Raw genomic sequence first — 19,035 nt, 5'->3', positions numbered from 1 at the left:
CGTTTCCGTTGGTAATTGCGTGTGTTTTATTTAGCAATCATTTACTGTTTTCTATTGTTTAGTGATTAGCAGATGAGAGTAGATTTATGACAGTGTTTATGAGTGTCCTTTCATTAGAATTTATTATTTGTGTTTTGCATTTAGTTCATTTTTTCATTTTCCAAAGCTTAAGGTTAGTGGATTCTGAAATTTCGTGTTGTCGAAAAACGCGATTGAAAGCGAAAAGTACTTTATTGGGTGTACCCTGTGAATTAAAAGATGATGTTCTGCGTTTTTTGTGTTACGTCATGTGTTATTATTACTCGTTGCACATAGAGATGGACGAAGTACGAAGTAAAGCATCGTTAAGGGTGGATGAGATAGCAAAACAAATAGCTAATAGGCTCATAGTTTAATAGACCAAAGTATCTAACCGGTTGTTTCGGATAGAACTATCGTCGTGAGAATCATTTTCTACTACCAGAAATGTTGATAGAAAGAAAAAAACAACTTCATCGTAAAGGAGTTCAAGAGGATGTTCGAAAAATATATGCACAATGATATATCACCTTATTAGACATTGCGGTCTGAAAGTGTGCTTCTTTTGAGAACTGCAGACATCCAATTAAGAGGAAGGCTCTGAAGCAGGTATTGGTTTTTGTCGAATATGAGAGAAGTATGAACCAAATGATCACCGACCAAAGTATATAATAAAATCAGTGACTTTCTCGCAAACATCCAGGGAGCTGTCCCATCAAGCAATTCCGACACAAGCATTGAAAGTTCTATAATCTTTTGACAATTTGTCCAGTCAACGGGCCAAATATGACAGTACATCTGTGTCAAATTGTGAGCCCCAATCTTTAAATGAAGGTCAACATCAGACACGAATATCTTTCCCTTGACCGTTTCCGCATCTTATCAAACTAGATCCTCAATATGTGAAGTACAATTAACAGCTTCATCTTTTTGTAACATATATTGGACACTGGTTACAGCAGCACGCTTGTTGCAGACAAATGCAAAATTACCAGAGATAAAGGAAATTAGGCAAATGTTTGCAAGATGAAGACAATTTTCAAGGGCGAAAGACGGGATTTAAATAAATACTGGAAGAAGGAATAGTGTAGCGTGTCAGAGAAAACCTTAAATAAAGAAGCTTAGCACTTTTTGCGTGTTGCATACAGACGAATTACCTTTAAAACATCTAACGAATATCTTGGATGGTGTAATAACAGGACTAAACACCTTCTCGGGACCTATAGGTGGCAAGTTAGAGACTTCGAAAAGAGAAATCTATTGACTTTCTCTTAATTACAGTTGCATGGGTAACGGAGATTGAGAAACATCCGACCTCAGTATTTCCAAATTTGCCATGCTGTGTCAACAGGAATATGCGAATAAGCAACCAGGTCCCGTAGTGCAATCACGGTGGCTAAGATTTGGCAGCAGATTACTACGACTTTACGTCGGCGCCGTCAACCTAAGCAACCATCTTAAACTTCTAGCAGATTATGTCATACGTATGTGAGCACTGGTATAGATTGGAATTCTCCAACAGCCTTCATGCACAGAAGGATACAGATATGTACAGAATATAATCTCCTTCTCAAAGTTTCTACACATGAATTTAAGCAAAATAGTCCACACTGTCACTGTGACCTTAGCTTGGAGACGGGTCAACGAAACAAGGGCAAAGATGAAGAAAAGCCAGAAAAATATTCGTCAATTTTTAGTTTGTCTGTTAAGATTTGAAGTGGACTTCTTATACGAAGTGATCGACTGGTTTGCAACCGATGTAACACAGCCTCCCATACCAGGATGTTATCACACGTATAAATAGAGGACAATATTCGATCCTGTGCGATTAGTTTCAAAATAGAAAGACGATAATTAAGGCAAAACTAGGATCGGAAAAACGAATGCCAAATTTGAATCGAAGAAAAACACAATTCTCTAAAAATTACAACCAAAAGCTGAATTGATAGACTGAGACAACTACTTACTGTAGATGGGTGGGTGGATGTAACTCGACTGCAGTAACGTCCTCGCCCTGAGCTCTTGGTTGTTTTTCGTTAGTTCCGAATGCAAAACAAGCAGAGAGCATCATATTTACGGTATTCTAAAAACAGTTCGTATTGCCAATGAGACTAAGTTTATGCTCTGAACATTTCTTGCCTTCTATGAAAGACAGCAAGAAGCCGCCACACTCGACAATTCTGTAGAGTTGAACGTTTTCCCGTTTTACAAAAAAATCTTGCAATTGGTAGCAACTTCTACGCACTACCCATTATCAATTTTTTAAAAGTTTGTTTTTTCGAGCCACCATAATGTGCATACTTAAGATCATTCAATAACTTACAGACAAATGTAATACCACTTTTACAGACTTTCTGTTGTCTATGTTCCAAGTCGTGTTCCAAACTATACCTCGATTAGCTAAATTACCTCGATAAACTATATAAACCCTTATGTAGTTTAGCTTTAAACAACTCAGAAAGAACTATGACACTTCTGTATCAGTCCAATCGGACATTTTACTTAACATTCTATATCTGTATATGAAATTTTCTAGTGGCTTATTTTCAGATCGATAACAAAGAAATTTTATCGTTCAGGCAAATATGGATATATCCAGGTATAAAAAAACACTAGAACGTTTTTAGCAACTTGTTGCGAAGGATAAGGTAACTGACTTGTTAATGGCCAAATTGGAAGTTGAGGTTCTTCTAGACTTCGTTGCGACTGCGGCTCAATAAGTGGATTAGATTTACCTTATCTTTCAGAATTTATACACATACTCGCTAAAGCTCGCTGGGGGCTCCGCCCCCAGGCCCCCGGTCAGGCCTTTGCCATGAGGTGTCATGTTCTAGAAAACTATTCCTTCAGGAATTCACTTCCCTTTACAGCACACACCTGTTACCAACACATACTTCAATTCAACCGGTATTATTCCTTCCATGTAACTTTGAAAAGCAAACACACAATTTATTAGAAAGAACTCTATTACTACTTCTACTCTGGCAATCATGTGCATGGCTTATTATGTACACTTTGCGCACACCTATACATGTTAGAGACAATAACAGAATTTATTTTCTCAAACATAAACAGCGGACACTGTCTTCCAATAGCCTACCCATTAAACCTTGCATTTTGCGAAAACACTCACTGTTTACAAATGTGATTTTTGCAACCTTTCAAATATTTATTCGTAGCATTTTTTAATATTATGTTTTGCAGTGTAATTTAGTACAATGTAATATATTAGTATCCTTGTAGTTAATAGTACATATTACCTGCAGGAAAAGTCAGTCTTCCTGCACATTTATTCTTGTATTTACAATGAAGACTACAATTTACTAGATAATTTACAAATATGAATATTGTTGGAGATTGTTTAAATTTTTTCATAGCATTTGAGTGAACACTACTTTTGTACTATAATGTAGTACAGTGGATTATAATGGAAACCTTGGGCATAGTTGTACATATTACCTCAGCAAGATTTCTTGAAAAGTTTCATATATACTGCACAAATTCTTGCAGTCTCCTTGTATATTTATTCATGTATTTTCAATGAAGACTACAACTTGTAGGTGATTTACAAATATGATTATTGTTGGAGGCTTTTTAAACATTTGTTGGTATCATTTGAGAAAACACTATTTTGCACTGTAATATAGAAAAGTCCCTTATAAAAGAACCCTTCGGCATAGTAGTACATATTACCTGCAGCAAGACTTTTTGAAATATTTCATATTTACTGGACAATTTCTTACAGTCTACCTCTATCTCTCGTCTCGTATTTCAATGAAGACTAAATTTGTTCGTAAATTACAAATATGAATTTTGTTAAGGCTTTTTAAACATTAGTTCATAACATTTGATTGAACACCAGATTTTGCACAGTAACGTAGTATACTGTATTACAATGCTGTCCTTTGATACAAAAGTAATTATTGGGCATTAGGACTTGCTGAAATCATTATTTATACTGGACAATTACATACAGTCTTCCTGTATCTTTACTCTTATATTTTCAATGAAGACGTTTATTTACTAGGTAATTTAAAATATGAATCTTATTGGAGGCTTATAAAAAAATGGTTTATAGCAACTTAAACAACACCACTTTCTACACTGCAGTAAAAAATTGTACTAGAATCGTGTCTTTCAAATTTCTTATTACAATCAAATAACAAAAGATCATTTCCTTAATCATCCTAAAAAACACATATATAACACGATTACTATTCCGATTTTAGAGGTGTAAATCCACGGACGCGGGCCCGCTACGTACCAGTACTATGTGAGCAGTAAGTAGGAAATCCAAAATAAAAAGAATTGAGTACTGTAAGGGAACGACGTGAGCCTACTGTGCAAAATACCTGGGTTCGATCCCCAACAAGATTTTCTCTCACTTTTTCTTTCTTTGAAAGTTTATTTTTATAGCATAGGTGATTGAAAATAAGCTTGACTTTATTATATACGGCATTTAATTCCAACCGGATTCTGTTTGTTCTATTCTACTCAATATACCACATAAGAGGCCAAATGAAGGCAATTCAAAAATATGGCAATTTTGAATTCAAGATGGCGACTTCTCCAATGATTTGTTTCTTCACTTAAACTGAACTACGTCCTTAATAACATAGCGAAACCTGGCTTACCTACCAAGAGCACAACTTACAATTTTCATGGTTACAAATTTTTGAGACGCCATTTTGAATCGAAGATGATGACTTTTCCAACATGTCGGATTTTTCCCCTCACATGAGCTGTACTCTACACACTTGAACGCAATTTCGTGATTCCACCATATCTACAAGTTGTGTAGAATTAGACGCCCCCTTATAACATTCCTAGCACTTTCTGTCACCGAACATGACTATTTTTTTCAAGTTTAAGGGCGGATTCGCAAACTACGCATCAGAATAAACATCACCTCGAAATTTCAACATCCTAGATACAGCCATTACAAATTTCACATTTTTTCGATTTGCGCCGCGAAACGAAAACGAATTTTAATGCTCTTTTTTCTATCATAAACTATGTTCCTAGCTTCACTGCCTGACAAAATATGACGTTTCTATGGTGTGCGGAACTACACTAAAAACCAGCATTTCGAAACGACGAAAAATTTCGACACTTCATTTACATGGAAAATGTCGCCTTTTTCGTGATATCGGAATTTTCCCATTACTCACATCCCATGACGAACAAGTATGCAAAATTTGGTGTTTGTATGTTTTGTGGAAGTATGCAAACAATTAAGTATGTTTCCGACTTTCGAGGTATATAATTCCACGGACGCGGGCCCGCTACGTACCAGTACTATGTGAGCAGTAAGTAGGAAATCCAAAATCAAAGGAATTGAGTAGTGCAGGGGAACGACGTGAGCCTACTGTGCAAAAGACCTGGGTTCGATCCCCAAAAAGATTTTCTCTCACTTTTTCTTTCTTTGAAAGTTTATTTTTATATCATAGGTGATTGAAAATAAGCTTGACTTTATTATATACGGCATTTCATTCCAACCGGACCCGCAACTAAAACTATTAAATCGAAAGGGGCACTTTCCCACGTATCTTATATATTATGTACGCTGCCGACGAGACAATTTTCAAAGGTGCCCATTTGTGGGTGTGTGTGTGCGTGTATGAGCGTGTGTGCGCAGTTGCGTACGCAGGAATTTATATCGGGAAGGGCCAAACTCAATATCAGTGTATTTTATATTGAAATTCCTAAACTTGTCCCAAAAATTAGGCTAAATTTACTCAAAAGTTGGAATTTCGTTGGTGGTCCGGACCCCCAGGACCCATCCCCTGCGTACGTCCCTGTGTGTGTGTGTGAGTATTTCCTTAAAATTAATATTTTATACTTTCCATTTGTGGTATTCATTTCAAATTTGGTATACGCATGTATCTTAACGAGGAACATAAAAGGGGAGAGAGATATTTTGCAATCGTTTCCGGTTTGAAGCAGACACTGTTGTCGCGAGACAAAATGTATTGTTGTCTTGTTTGGACACTATATCGTGAAAATGATGCCCAATGTTTCTTTCAGACTCTTTTTGGGGGACACTGCCTCCTCAGAGCGCCCCTGGCGAGATCAAAATACGTTTATAATACAATAACAGTTAGAATGTTATCAGCAGTGCCCCCGGGGTAATACTCCCGCCCCCCGAACATTGCTTCCGATAGAGACACTGGTGATGCTCCATTTCCAAAGCTACATATGTTTGATTTTAAATACTTCAGTATCGTCTCGAAACTTTACACGAACATACTGCCTAGTTTCGAGACCATCTCAACAGTTAGCGTATAAATATATCCTTTCCGTCTATGTCTGTAATAACGAAAATATTTTGTTCACGCAATGCCAACAGAAACTATTTGGTAAAATGAAGCAACGTGATAAGAAAAAAAATGCAAGATAAAACATGGTTTGCGGGGATTCAAACCCAGACCTGCTATTCAGAAAGCAGACTCTTTACCGCGGAGCTAACTTACTACGTTGAATTCTGTTTGTTCTATTCTACTCAATATACCACATAAGAGGCCAAATGAGGCAATTCAAAAATATGGCAATTTTGAATTCAAGATGGCGACTTCTCCAATGATTTGTTTCTTCACTTAAACTGAACTACGTCCTTAATAACATAGCGAAACCTGGCTTACCTACCAAGAGCACAACTTACAATTTTCATAGTTACAAATTTTTGAGACGCCATTTTGAATCGAAGATGATGACTTTTCCAACATGTCGGATTTTTCCCCTCACATGAGCTGTACTCTACACACTTGAACGCAATTTCGTGATTCCACCATATCTACAAGTTGTGTAGAATTAGACGCCCCCTTATAACATTCTGACACCGAACATGACTATTTTTTTCAAGTTTAAGGGCGGATCCGCAAACTACGCATCAGAATAAACATCACCTCGAAATTTCAACATCCTAGATACAGCCATTACAAATTTCACATTTTTTCGATTTGCGCCGCGAAACGAAAACGAATTTTAATGCTCTTTTTTCTATCATAAACTATGTTCCTAGCTTCACTGCCTGACAAAATATGACGTTTCTATGGTGTGCGGAACTACTCTAAAAACCAGCATTTCGAAACGACGAAAAATTTCGACACTTCATTTACATGGAAAATGTCGCCTTTTTCGTGATATCGGAATTTTCCCATTACTCACATCCCATGACGAACAAGTATGCAAAATTTGGTGTTTGTATGTTTTGTGGAAGTATGCAAACAATTAAGTTTGTTTCCGACTTTAGAGGTATATAATTCCACGGACGCGGGCCCGCTACGTACCAGCACTTTGTGAGCAGTAAGTAGGAAATCCAAAATAAAAGGAATTGAGTAGTGTAAGGGAACAACGTGAGCCTACTGTGCAAAATACCTGGGTTCGATCCTCAACAAGTTTTTCTCTCATTTTTCTTTCTTTGAAAGTTTATTTTTATAACATAGGTGATTGAAAATAAGCTTGACTTTATTATATACGGCATTTCATTCCAACCGGACCCGCAACTAAAACTATTAAATCGAAAGGGGCACTTTTCCACGTATCTTATATATTAAAATTATGTACGTTGCCGACGAGACAATTTTCAAAGGTGCCCATTTGTGGGTGTGTGTGTGTGCGTGAATGAGCGTGTGTGCGCAGTTGCGTACGCAGGATTTATTTCGGGAAGGGCCAAACTCAATATCAGTGTATTTTATATTGAAATTCCTAAACTTGTCCCAAAAATTAGGCTAAATTTACTCAAAAGTTGGAATTTCGGTGGTGGTCCGGACCCCCAGGACCCACCCCCTGCGTACGTCCCTGTGTGTGTGTGTGTGTATTTCCTTAAAATTAATATTTTATACTTTCCATTTGTGGTATTCATTTCAAATTTGGTATACGCATGTATCTTAACGAGGAACATAAAAGGGGAGAGAGATATTTTGCAATCGTTTCCGGTTTGAAGCAGACACTGTTGTCGCGAGACAAAATGTATTGTTGTCTTGTTTGGACACTATATCGTGAAAATGATGCCCAATGTTTCTTTCAGACTCTTTTTGGGGGACACTGCCTCCTCAGAGCGCCCCTGGCGAGATCAAAATAATACGTTTATAATACAATAACAGTTAGAATGTTATCAGCAGTGCCCCCGGGGTAATACTCCCGCCCCCCCGAACATTGCTTCCGATAGAGACACTGGTGATGCTCAATTTCCAAAGCTACATATGTTTGATTTTAAATACTTCAGTATCGTCTCGAAACTTTACACGAACATACTGCCTAGTTTCGAGACCATCTCAACAGTTAGCGTATAAATATATCCTTTCCGTCTGTCTGTAATAACGAATATATTTTGTTCACGCAATGCCAACATAAACTATTTGGTAAAATGAAGCAACGTGATAAGAAAAAAAATGCAAGATAAAACATGGTCTGCGGGGATTCGAACCCAGACCTGCTATTCAAAAAGCAGACTCTTTACCGCGGAGCAAACTTACTACGTTGAATTCTGTTTGTTCTATTCTACTCAATATACCACATAAGAGGCCAAATGAAGGCAATTCAAAAATATGGCAATTTTGAATTCAAGATGGCGACTTCTCCAATGATTTGTTTCTTCACTTAAACTGAACTACGTCCTTAATAACATAGCGAAACCTGGCTTACCTACCAAGAGCACAACTTACAATTTTCATGGTTACAAATTTTTGAGACGCCATTTTGAATCGAAGATGATGACTTTTCCAACATGTCGGATTTTTCCCCTCACATGAGCTGTACTCTACACACTTGAACGCAATTTCGTGATTCCACCATATCTACAAGTTGTGTAGAATTAGACGCCCCCTTATAACATTCCTAGCACTTTCTGACACCAAACATGACTATTTTTTTCAAGTTTAAGGGCGGATTCGCAAACTACGCATCAGAATAAACATCACCTCGAAATTTCAACATCCTAGATACAGCCATTACAAATTTCACATTTTTTCGATTTGCGCCGCGAAACGAAAACGAATTTTAATGCTCTTTTTTCTATCATAAACTATGTTCCTAGCTTCACTGCCTGACAAAATATGACGTTTCTATGGTGTGCGGAACTACTCTAAAAACCAGCATTTCGAAACGACGAAAAATTTCGACACTTCATTTACATGGAAAATGTCGCCTTTTTCGTGATATCGGAATTTTCCCATTACTCACATCCCATGACGAACAAGTATGCAAAATTTGGTGTTTGTATGTTTTGTGGAAGTATGCAAAAATTAAGTGTGTTTCCGACTTTAGAGGTATATAATTCCACGGACGCGGGCCCGCTACGTACCAGTACTATGTGAGCAGTAAGTAGGAAATCCAAAATAAAAGGAATTGAGTAGTGTAGGGGAACGACGTGAGCCTACTGTGCAAAATACCTGGGTTCGATCTCCAACAAGTTTTTCTCTCATTTTTCTTTCTTTGAAAGTTTATTTTTATAACATAGGTGATTGAAAATAAGCTTGACTTTATTATATACGGCATTTCATTCCAACCGGACCCGCAACTAAAACTATTAAATCGAAAGGGGCACTTTCCCACGTATCTTATATATTATGTACGCTGCCGACGAGACAATTTTCAAAGGTGCCCATTTGTGGGTGTGTGTGTGCGTGTATGAGCGTGTGTGCGCAGTTGCGTACGCAGGAATTTATTTCGGGAAGGGCCAAAATCAATATCAGTGTATTTTATATTGAAATTCCTAAACTTGTCCCAAAAATTAGGCTAAATTTACTCAAAAGTTGGAATTTCGTTGGTGGTCCGGAACCCAGGACCCATCCCCTGCGTACGTCCCTGTGTGTGTGTGTGTGTATTTCCTTAAAATTAATATTTTATACTTTCCATTTGTGGTATTCATTTCAAATTTGGTATACGCATGTATCTTAACGAGGAACATAAAAGGGGAGAGAGATATTTTGCAATCGTTTCCGGTTTGAAGTAGACACTGTTGTCGCGAGACAAAATGTATTGTTGTCTTGTTTGGACACTATATCGTGAAAATGATGCCCAATGTTTCTTTCAGACTCTTTTTGGGGGACACTGCCTCCTCAGAGCGCCCCTGGCGAGATCAAAATAATACGTTTATAATACAATAACAGTTAGAATGTTATCAGCAGTGCCCCCGGGGTAATACTCCCGCCCCCCCGAACATTGCTTCCGATAGAGACACTGGTGATGCTCCATTTCCAAAGCTACATATGTTTGATTTTAAATACTTCAGTATCGTCTCGAAACTTTACACGAACATACTGCCTAGTTTCGAGACCATCTCAACAGTTAGCGTATAAATATATCCTTTCCGTCTGTCTGTAATAACGAAAATATTTTGTTCACGCAATGCCAACATAAACTATTTGGTAAAATGAAGCAACGTGATAAGAAAAAAAATGCAAGATAAAACATGGTCTGCGGGGATTCGAACCCAGACCTGCTATTCAAAAAGCAGACTCTTTACCGCGGAGCAAACTTACTACGTTGAATTCTGTTTGTTCTATTCTACTCAATATACCACATAAGAGGCCAAATGAAGGCAATTCAAAAATATGGCAATTTTGAATCCAAGATGGCGACTTCTCCAATGATTTGTTTCTTCACTTAAACTGAACTACGTCCTTAATAACATAGCGAAACCTGGCTTACCTACCAAGAGCACAACTTACAATTTTCATGGTTACAAATTTTTGAGACGCCATTTTGAATCGAAGATGATGACTTTTCCAACATGTCGGATTTTTCCCCTCACATGAGCTGTACTCTACACACTTGAACGCAATTTCGTGATTCCACCATATCTACAAGTTGTGTAGAATTAGACGCCCCCTTATAACATTCCTAGCACTTTCTGACACCAAACATGACTATTTTTTTCAAGTTTAAGGGCGGATTCGCAAACTACGCATCAGAATAAACATCACCTCGAAATTTCAACATCCTAGATACAGCCATTACAAATTTCACATTTTTTCGATTTGCGCCGCGAAACGAAAACGAATTTTAATGCTCTTTTTTCTATCATAAACTATGTTCCTAGCTTCACTGCCTGACAAAATATGACGTTTCTATGGTGTGCGGAACTACTCTAAAAACCAGCATTTCGAAACGACGAAAAATTTCGACACTTCATTTACATGGAAAATGTCGCCTTTTTCGTGATATCGGAATTTTCCCATTACTCACATCCCATGACGAACAAGTATGCAAAATTTGGTGTTTGTATGTTTTGTGGAAGTATGCAAACAATTAAGTGTGTTTCCGACTTTAGAGGTATATAATTCCACGGACGCGGGCCCGCTACGTACCAGTACTATGTGATCAGTAAGTAGGAAATCCAAAATAAAAGGAATTGAGTAGTGTAGGGGAACGACGTGAGCCTACTGTGCAAAATACCTGGGTTCGATCTCCAACAAGTTTTTCTCTCATTTTTCTTTCTTTGAAAGTTTATTTTTATAACATAGGTGATTGAAAATAAGCTTGACTTTATTATATACGGCATTTCATTCCAACCGGACCCGCAACTAAAACTATTAAATCGAAAGGGGCACTTTCCCACGTATCTTATATATTATGTACGCTGCCGACGAGACAATTTTCAAAGGTGCCCATTTGTGGGTGTGTGTGTGCGTGTATGAGCGTGTGTGCGCAGTTGCGTACGCAGGAATTTATTTCGGGAAAGGCCAAACTCAATATTAGTGTATTTTTTATTGAAATTCCTAAACTTGTCCCAAAAATTAGGCTAAATTTACTCAAAAGTTGGAATTTCGTTGGTGGTCCGGACCCCCAGGACCCATCCCCTGCGTACGTCCCTGTGTGTGTGTGTGTGTATTTCCTTAAAATTAATATTTTATACTTTCCATTTGTGGTATTCATTTCAAATTTGGTATACGCATGTATCTTAACGAGGAACATAAAAGGGGAGAGAGATATTTTGCAATCGTTTCCGGTTTGAAGCAGACACTGTTGTCGCGAGACAAAATGTATTGTTGTCTATTTTGGACACTATATCGTGAAAATGATGCCCAATGTTTCTTTCAGACTCTTTTTGGGGGACACTGCCTCCTCAGAGCGCCCCTGGCGAGATCAAAATAATACGTTTATAATACAATAACAGTTAGAATGTTATCAGCAGTGCCCCCGGGGTAATACTCCCGCCCCCCCCCGAACATTGCTTCCGATAGAGACACTGGTGATGCTCCATTTCCAAAGCTACATATGTTTGATTTTAAATACTTCAGTATCGTCTCGAAACTTTACACGAACATACTGCCTAGTTTCGAGACCATCTCAACAGTTAGCGTATAAATATATCCTTTCCGTCTGTCTGTAATAACGAAAATATTTTGTTCACGCAATGCCAACATAAACTATTTGGTAAAATGAAGCAACGTGATAAGAAAAAAAATGCAAGATAAAACATGGTCTGCGGGGATTCGAACCCAGACCTGCTATTCAAAAAGCAGACTCTTTACCGCGGAGCAAACTTACTACGTTGAATTCTGTTTGTTCTATTCTACTCAATATACCACATAAGAGGCCAAATGAAGGCAATTCAAAAATATGGCAATTTTGAATTCAAGATGGCGACTTCTCCAATGATTTGTTTCTTCACTTAAACTGAACTACGTCCTTAATAACATAGCGAAACCTGGCTTACCTACCAAGAGCACAACTTACAATTTTCATGGTTACAAATTTTTGAGACGCCATTTTGAATCGAAGATGATGACTTTTCCAACATGTCGGATTTTTCCCCTCACATGAGCTGTACTCTACACACTTGAACGCAATTTCGTGATTCCACCATATCTACAAGTTGTGTAGAATTAGACGCCCCCTTATAACATTCCTAGCACTTTCTGACACCAAACATGACTATTTTTTTCAAGTTTAAGGGCGGATTCGCAAACTACGCATCAGAATAAACATCACCTCGAAATTTCAACATCCTAGATACAGCCATTACAAATTTCACATTTTTTCGATTTGCGCCGCGAAACGAAAACGAATTTTAATGCTCCTTTTTCTATCATAAACTATGTTCCTAGCTTCACTGCCTGACAAAATATGACGTTTCTATGGTGTGCGGAACTACACTAAAAACCAGCATTTCGAAACGACGAAAAATTTCGACACTTCATTTACATGGAAAATGTCGCCTTTTTCGTGATATCGGAATTTTCCCATTACTCACATCCCATGACGAACAAGTATGCAAAATTTGGTGTTTGTATGTTTTGTGGAAGTATGCAAACAATTAAGTGTGTTTCCGACTTTAGAGGTATATAATTCCACGGACGCGGGCCCGCTACGTACCAGTACTATGTGAGCAGTAAGTAGGAAATCCAAAATAAAAGGAATTGAGTAGTGTAGGGGAACGACGTGAGCCTACTGTGCAAAATACCTGGGTTCGATCTCCAACAAGTTTTTCTCGCAATTTTCTTTCTTTGAAAGTTTATTTTTATAACATAGGTGATTGAAAATAAGCTTGACTTTATTATATACGGCATTTCATTCCAACCGGACCCGCAACTAAAACTATTAAATCGAAAGGGGCACTTTCCCACGTATCTTATATATTATGTACGCTGCCGACGAGACAATTTTCAAAGGTGCCCATTTGTGGGTGTGTGTGTGCGTGTATGAGCGTGTGTGCGCAGTTGCGTACGCAGGAATTTATTTCGGGAAAGGCCAAACTCAATATTAGTGTATTTTTTATTGAAATTCCTAAACTTGTCCCAAAAATTAGGCTAGATTTACTCAAAAGTTGGAATTTCGTTGGTGGTCCGGACCCCCAGGACCCACCCCCTGCGTACGTCCCTGTGTGTGTGTGTGTGTATTTCCTTAAAATTAATATTTTATATTTTCCATTTGTGGTATTCATTTCAAATTTGGTATACGCATGTATCTTAACGAGGAACATAAAAGGGGAGAGAGATATTTTGCAATCGTTTCCGGTTTGAAGCAGACACTGTTGTCGCGAGACAAAATGTATTGTTGTCTTGTTTGGACACTATATCGTGAAAATGATGCCCAATGTTTCTTTCAGACTCTTTTTGGGGGACACTGCCTTCTCAGAGCGCCCCTGGCGAGATCAAAATAATACGTTTATAATACAATAACATTTAGAATGTTATCAGCAGTGCCCCCGGGGTAATACTCCCGCCCCCCCGAACATTGCTTCCGATAGAGACACTGGTGATGCTCCATTTCCAAAGCTACATATGTTTGATTTTAAATACTTCAGTATCGTCTGAAAACTTTACACGAACATACTGCCTAGTTTCGAGACCATCTCAACAGTTAGCGTATAAATATATCCTTTCCGTCTGTCTGTAATAACGAAAATATTTTGTTCACGCAATGCCAACAGAAACTATTTGGTAAAATGAAGCAACGTGATAAGAAAAAAAATGCAAGATAAAACATGGTCTGCGGGGATTCGAACCCAGACCTACTATTCAGAAAGCAGACTCTTTACCGCGGAGCTAACTTACTACGTTGAATTCTGTTTGTTCTATTCTACTCAATATACCACATAAGAGGCCAAATGAAGGCAATTCAAAAATATGGCAATTTTGAATTCAAGATGGCGACTTCTCCAATGATTTGTTTCTTCTCTTAAACTGAACTACGTCCTTAATAACATAGCGAAACCTGACTTACCTACCAAAAGCACAACTTACAATTTTCATGGTTACAAATTTTTGAGACGCCATTTTGAATCGAAGATGATGACTTTTCCAACATGTCGGATTTTTCCCCTCACATGAGCTGTACTCTACACACTTGAACGCAATTTCGTGATTCCACCATATCTACAAGTTGTGTAGAATTAGACGCCCCCTTATAACATTCCTAGCACTTTCTGACACCAAACATGACTATTTTTTTCAAGTTTAAGGGCGGATTCGCAAACTACGCATCAGAATAAACATCACCTCGAAATTTCAACATCCTAGATACAGCCATTACAAATTTCACATTTTTTCGATTTGCGCCGCGAAACGAAAACGAATTTTAATGCTCTTTTTTCTATCATAAACTATGTTCCTAGCTTCACTGCCTGACAAAATATGACGTTTCTATGGTGTGCGGAACTACTCTAAAAACCAGCATTTCGAAACGACGAAAAATTTCGACACTTCATTTACATGGAAAATGTCGCCTTTTTCGTGATATCGGAATTTTCCCATTACTCACATCCCATGACGAACAAGTATGCAAAATTTGGTGTTTGTATGTTTTGTGGAAGTATGCAAACAATTAAGTGTGTTTCCGACTTTAGAGGTATATAATTCTTGTCACTGTAAAAATGTTTTTCTCCAATTTGTTGAAACTGGTTCCGATATACCGTAGTTTTCATCTGTAGTAACTTAAAGTGAAATAAATTCATTTTTGTCACTACAAACTTTTCTAGAACCGGCAAAATTTCAGTCTACTCTTAGGTTGTTAAAAATGTGATTTATTGTTTTTTTTTTACTTCTTGATCTTAAACTAGTTCTACATTTACTATGTGATCGTGCAATACTTCAGTGGGTGAACTAACACTACTTAACTAAGAGATAAACAGAGTTTGTGTTTGCAGATATTCTCCTATATCTTCTTTTTTCATTTCTTTTGTCGCTGGTGGTTTATTCTAACTAAAATTTTTAAGTAGTATTTCTACAGACTGTAAATTTCTACAAGTTAAACTCACGTCTTGTTTGTTACCTGCATCCTGTTAATCAAAAAATGTATTGACGAAACACTTTTTTTTCAATTTCTTTTACACATATTATAGAATCACTCCATTACGCATTTTCGAAGATTCTTCTTACAGTTCCGTGACACTGTATTCCGACCACGAATCCCTTCCATAGTCTTCGGGTTATCCTTGACTATCAGGGTGGATAACGGCATCTTCACTGTCATCTTCGATTTCTTCGGGTAGAAGGTTTCTTGTTGCTTTTCAGAGTTTAGATATAATAGTGGGGAACTAGTTAGGTGAAATTATATTCTATTTCTGAGAAAAATGAGGCATCTGCGTACTTTCATTAAGTGGTGACGTAGGAGTTAAGTCCGAAATGCTAAGTTGTAAGTGCTATACCTCTCCCCTGGATAAGAACTTATTTCATCCGATTTGTGCAGTTCATTCTCCAGTGATTCGTTTTGAAGAAACTCGTTGTGTTCAGAATGCGAAATGTTTATCTCATCATTTGACCATCTTATACGATTAACTACAATAAGTAAAAAATTAATTCCTTCTACCGGTGCTAATTTACCTTCTAATGTAAACTTTTCATTGGACATCATGGAAGAGCATATGCGTAGCAGCAGACCTTAACACCTCCGAACCAGAGTCGGTTTCAATACGTATCATTTTTGGAAATCTAAAATCTGTTTGCAAAAGCAAATCTGTCTTTGTCGGAGAATCATCAGATTGTAAGTAACAGGTCCTCTTGAGTATTTTTCTCAGCCTGTAATACAATAGTTAATTCTTTCATGAAGCCATCCATTCGTCAGGCAACTTAGCCCGTACATTTATTCTCCATTTTTCTTCCGATGGGTTGCACTCAAATGTCTACACCTGGCGAAATAACACTTTTAACGAGTTCCTAATAAGACCGAATATTTTTCAACCTTGTTCGGATTTGTAGAAGGAGGATCACTATACTTACATTAACTTTAAGCCCCCATATGAGCATAAGAATGTTTAATTCTATATTCGCATAGAGGGATTCAAGCTCAAACTGTTCGAAACTTCGAATATTTCACACTAAACGGAAAAGTTTATTGCTGTAGAGCTTGCAGGCTCACGTGCAGATTTTATTCCCTCTTTATTACTTACAGTTGTGTTTTAGTAGATCTATTTTCGAAAGCTTCTGCTTCTGTTTCGTGGATGTCCAAGGATTTATCAGACCTAGAGTAATTTATTCTGCTATTTTTAATTCATCGTGTAAATCTATTTAATTTACTAAATTTTTAGGTAAATTTTACATTTTGACCCGTCATGATTTTGCTGTCGTACAGAGTTGACACTTGCTCCATCTTCTTTCGTTTAACAAAACTTTCAAACGATGGGCTATTTAACAATCTTGTCATTTGAAACCTTTCGGTTGGAACTAACAGGGCCATGGGCAAGACGTTTTAACTTAAATCTTGTACTCTGAAAATAATAACACACGCCCTTTCCTTTTATCACATTTGTCTCGACTTCTACGAATTATACGGGTTGCCATGGACATTTTAATAAAGGTTTCGTTTACATTTTGAATCGCCACCAATTTTCTTTAATTTTACAACACTCTTCAAGCGATGTAATGAGGGTACACTTTTCTTTTGAGTTGGAACTCATCCGGGACCTTGCAGGCTACTCTGGGACAAACATAGTTTTTAACCTACAAAAGTGTACCCTCTAAAATGATGAGACACGTGTTCGCCGAGTTTGACATTTACACAACCATTTCAAAACAAACGACTCTGTTCAAAGTTATTCTGATAGGATCTTTTTGTATCATTTGCATTATCACGATATCCTGCCCCGTGGCACACATAACTTTGGAACTTTTCTAGTAATAATATATCAAGTGCAAACACAGTTATCTTCGTCGGATCTTAGCGGAGCCTCTTTGTGACTCTCCCTTGTAAGATCAATCCGATAAAATAGTGTCAATATAAACTTTTATACATTTTTATATGTTTTCTTGCTTTTTTGGTGGTGATATGGTAGCGCAAAGTTATTTTCCTTATACTTATATTTCCTTTTGTGTGATTTATGAAAATTATGAGAACGTTCAGGAATGATTCGACGAGCAATTCTGATTGACTACTTTTATCTGCTTTATTTTCCTTTCAATTCTAACTTCTCTCCTTTTCCTCGCACCGCTGACGCACAATTTCTAAATTTGAAGTCTGCAAGGCTACAAACCACATATATTGCATGTTTCATATATATGAAAATATCATTTAGACTGCTCTAAGAGATATCACTAGGTTTATTTGTTTTCGTTCGAACGGCAGTGAAGAAATTCGTTCGCGTGTGGACTCTGTATTGACAAGTAAGGAAATTTCCGAGCATTTGTTTGGATTTAACTTTTCATCAATGAAGATAATAAAATTATATATTGTTTTTATAGAATTTAAAATATGTTATGTATTAGCAGAAAGGAAACCATATTTATGTTGAGAAAAACATAATCATTGAACATACTTTTTTAAATTCTTAAAAAAATCAATTTCTTTAGAAGTTAAATTACAATACTCAGAAGTTAATAGCTGAAGGGTTGGATGCGAAAACAAGGTAACTACGCTTTTAAAAAAATATTCCAAAGCTTGATACTTCTTGCTCTAAGTTTACCATGAACAGTGTAAGTAGGTACCAAATTTGCATTAAACCAATAAATGTAATTATCGGATCCACATGATTCTTGCACTCAGTGAAGAGCGATTTTTCCTACTGGGACATGTGGGAATCTCAAATTCGCTAGACGATGGACCTACCTGGTTCTTGCACCCAATCTTTCATTTAATTAATAATGTACTCAATATACTCTTCATTTTAAAATCATTTATCACATTTGAAACGCAAGAAAATATACTCAATCTATTGCGGTGCGTCATATGAAACACCTTTTAAAAATGATGAACAAAACTGTACTTACAACTGAGATCATTTGGCGATAGCTGGGACATTTTTGCAATTTCAAATGCAGAAACTTTTCGTCGAACTCTGAAATAAAAATGGTTAATATATTCTAAATCATTTTTATTGCAGTATTGGAATATTTCGCATTAAATATTATGAAATACTGTGAGGAAATGAGTATTCTTGCAATGTTTAGCTTACGGAGGTGGAAACCGGTGGATTAAAATTTGGAGAGGATGGAAAAAATGTGATTTGTGAAATGAGGGAGGATGGAAACATTTAATTTTCCTTAGAAATCCAAATGAAAATATAAGAAAATATGTTTAAGATTGGAAGAAGCCATAAGTAACTCCCACAAAATGTACTAATACAAAAATTGGAAT

General features: G+C 37.1%; 1 protein-coding gene across 1 annotated transcript in view; it reads right to left on the bottom strand.

The window, feature by feature from the left end:
- LOC145683385 (phospholipid scramblase 2-like) overlaps nt 1-19,035 on the bottom strand; it is a 1,334,370-nt gene that overhangs the window by 927,024 nt on the left and 388,311 nt on the right. Inside the window, exon 3 of the mRNA XM_081754718.1 lies at nt 18,669-18,736. Coding sequence (XP_081610844.1) covers nt 18,669-18,699 — 31 coding nt within the window. The 5' untranslated portion in view covers nt 18,700-18,736. The remainder of the gene's footprint in view (nt 1-18,668; nt 18,737-19,035) is intronic.

This window comes from Thermobia domestica, chromosome 4 (assembly GCF_964235325.1).
Source record: "Thermobia domestica chromosome 4, izTheDome1.hap1.1, whole genome shotgun sequence".
Taxonomy (NCBI): Eukaryota; Metazoa; Arthropoda; class Insecta; order Zygentoma; family Lepismatidae; genus Thermobia; species Thermobia domestica.
The sequence above is the reverse complement of the archived record's forward strand: the minus strand, read 5'-3'. Positions and strand labels throughout refer to the sequence as shown.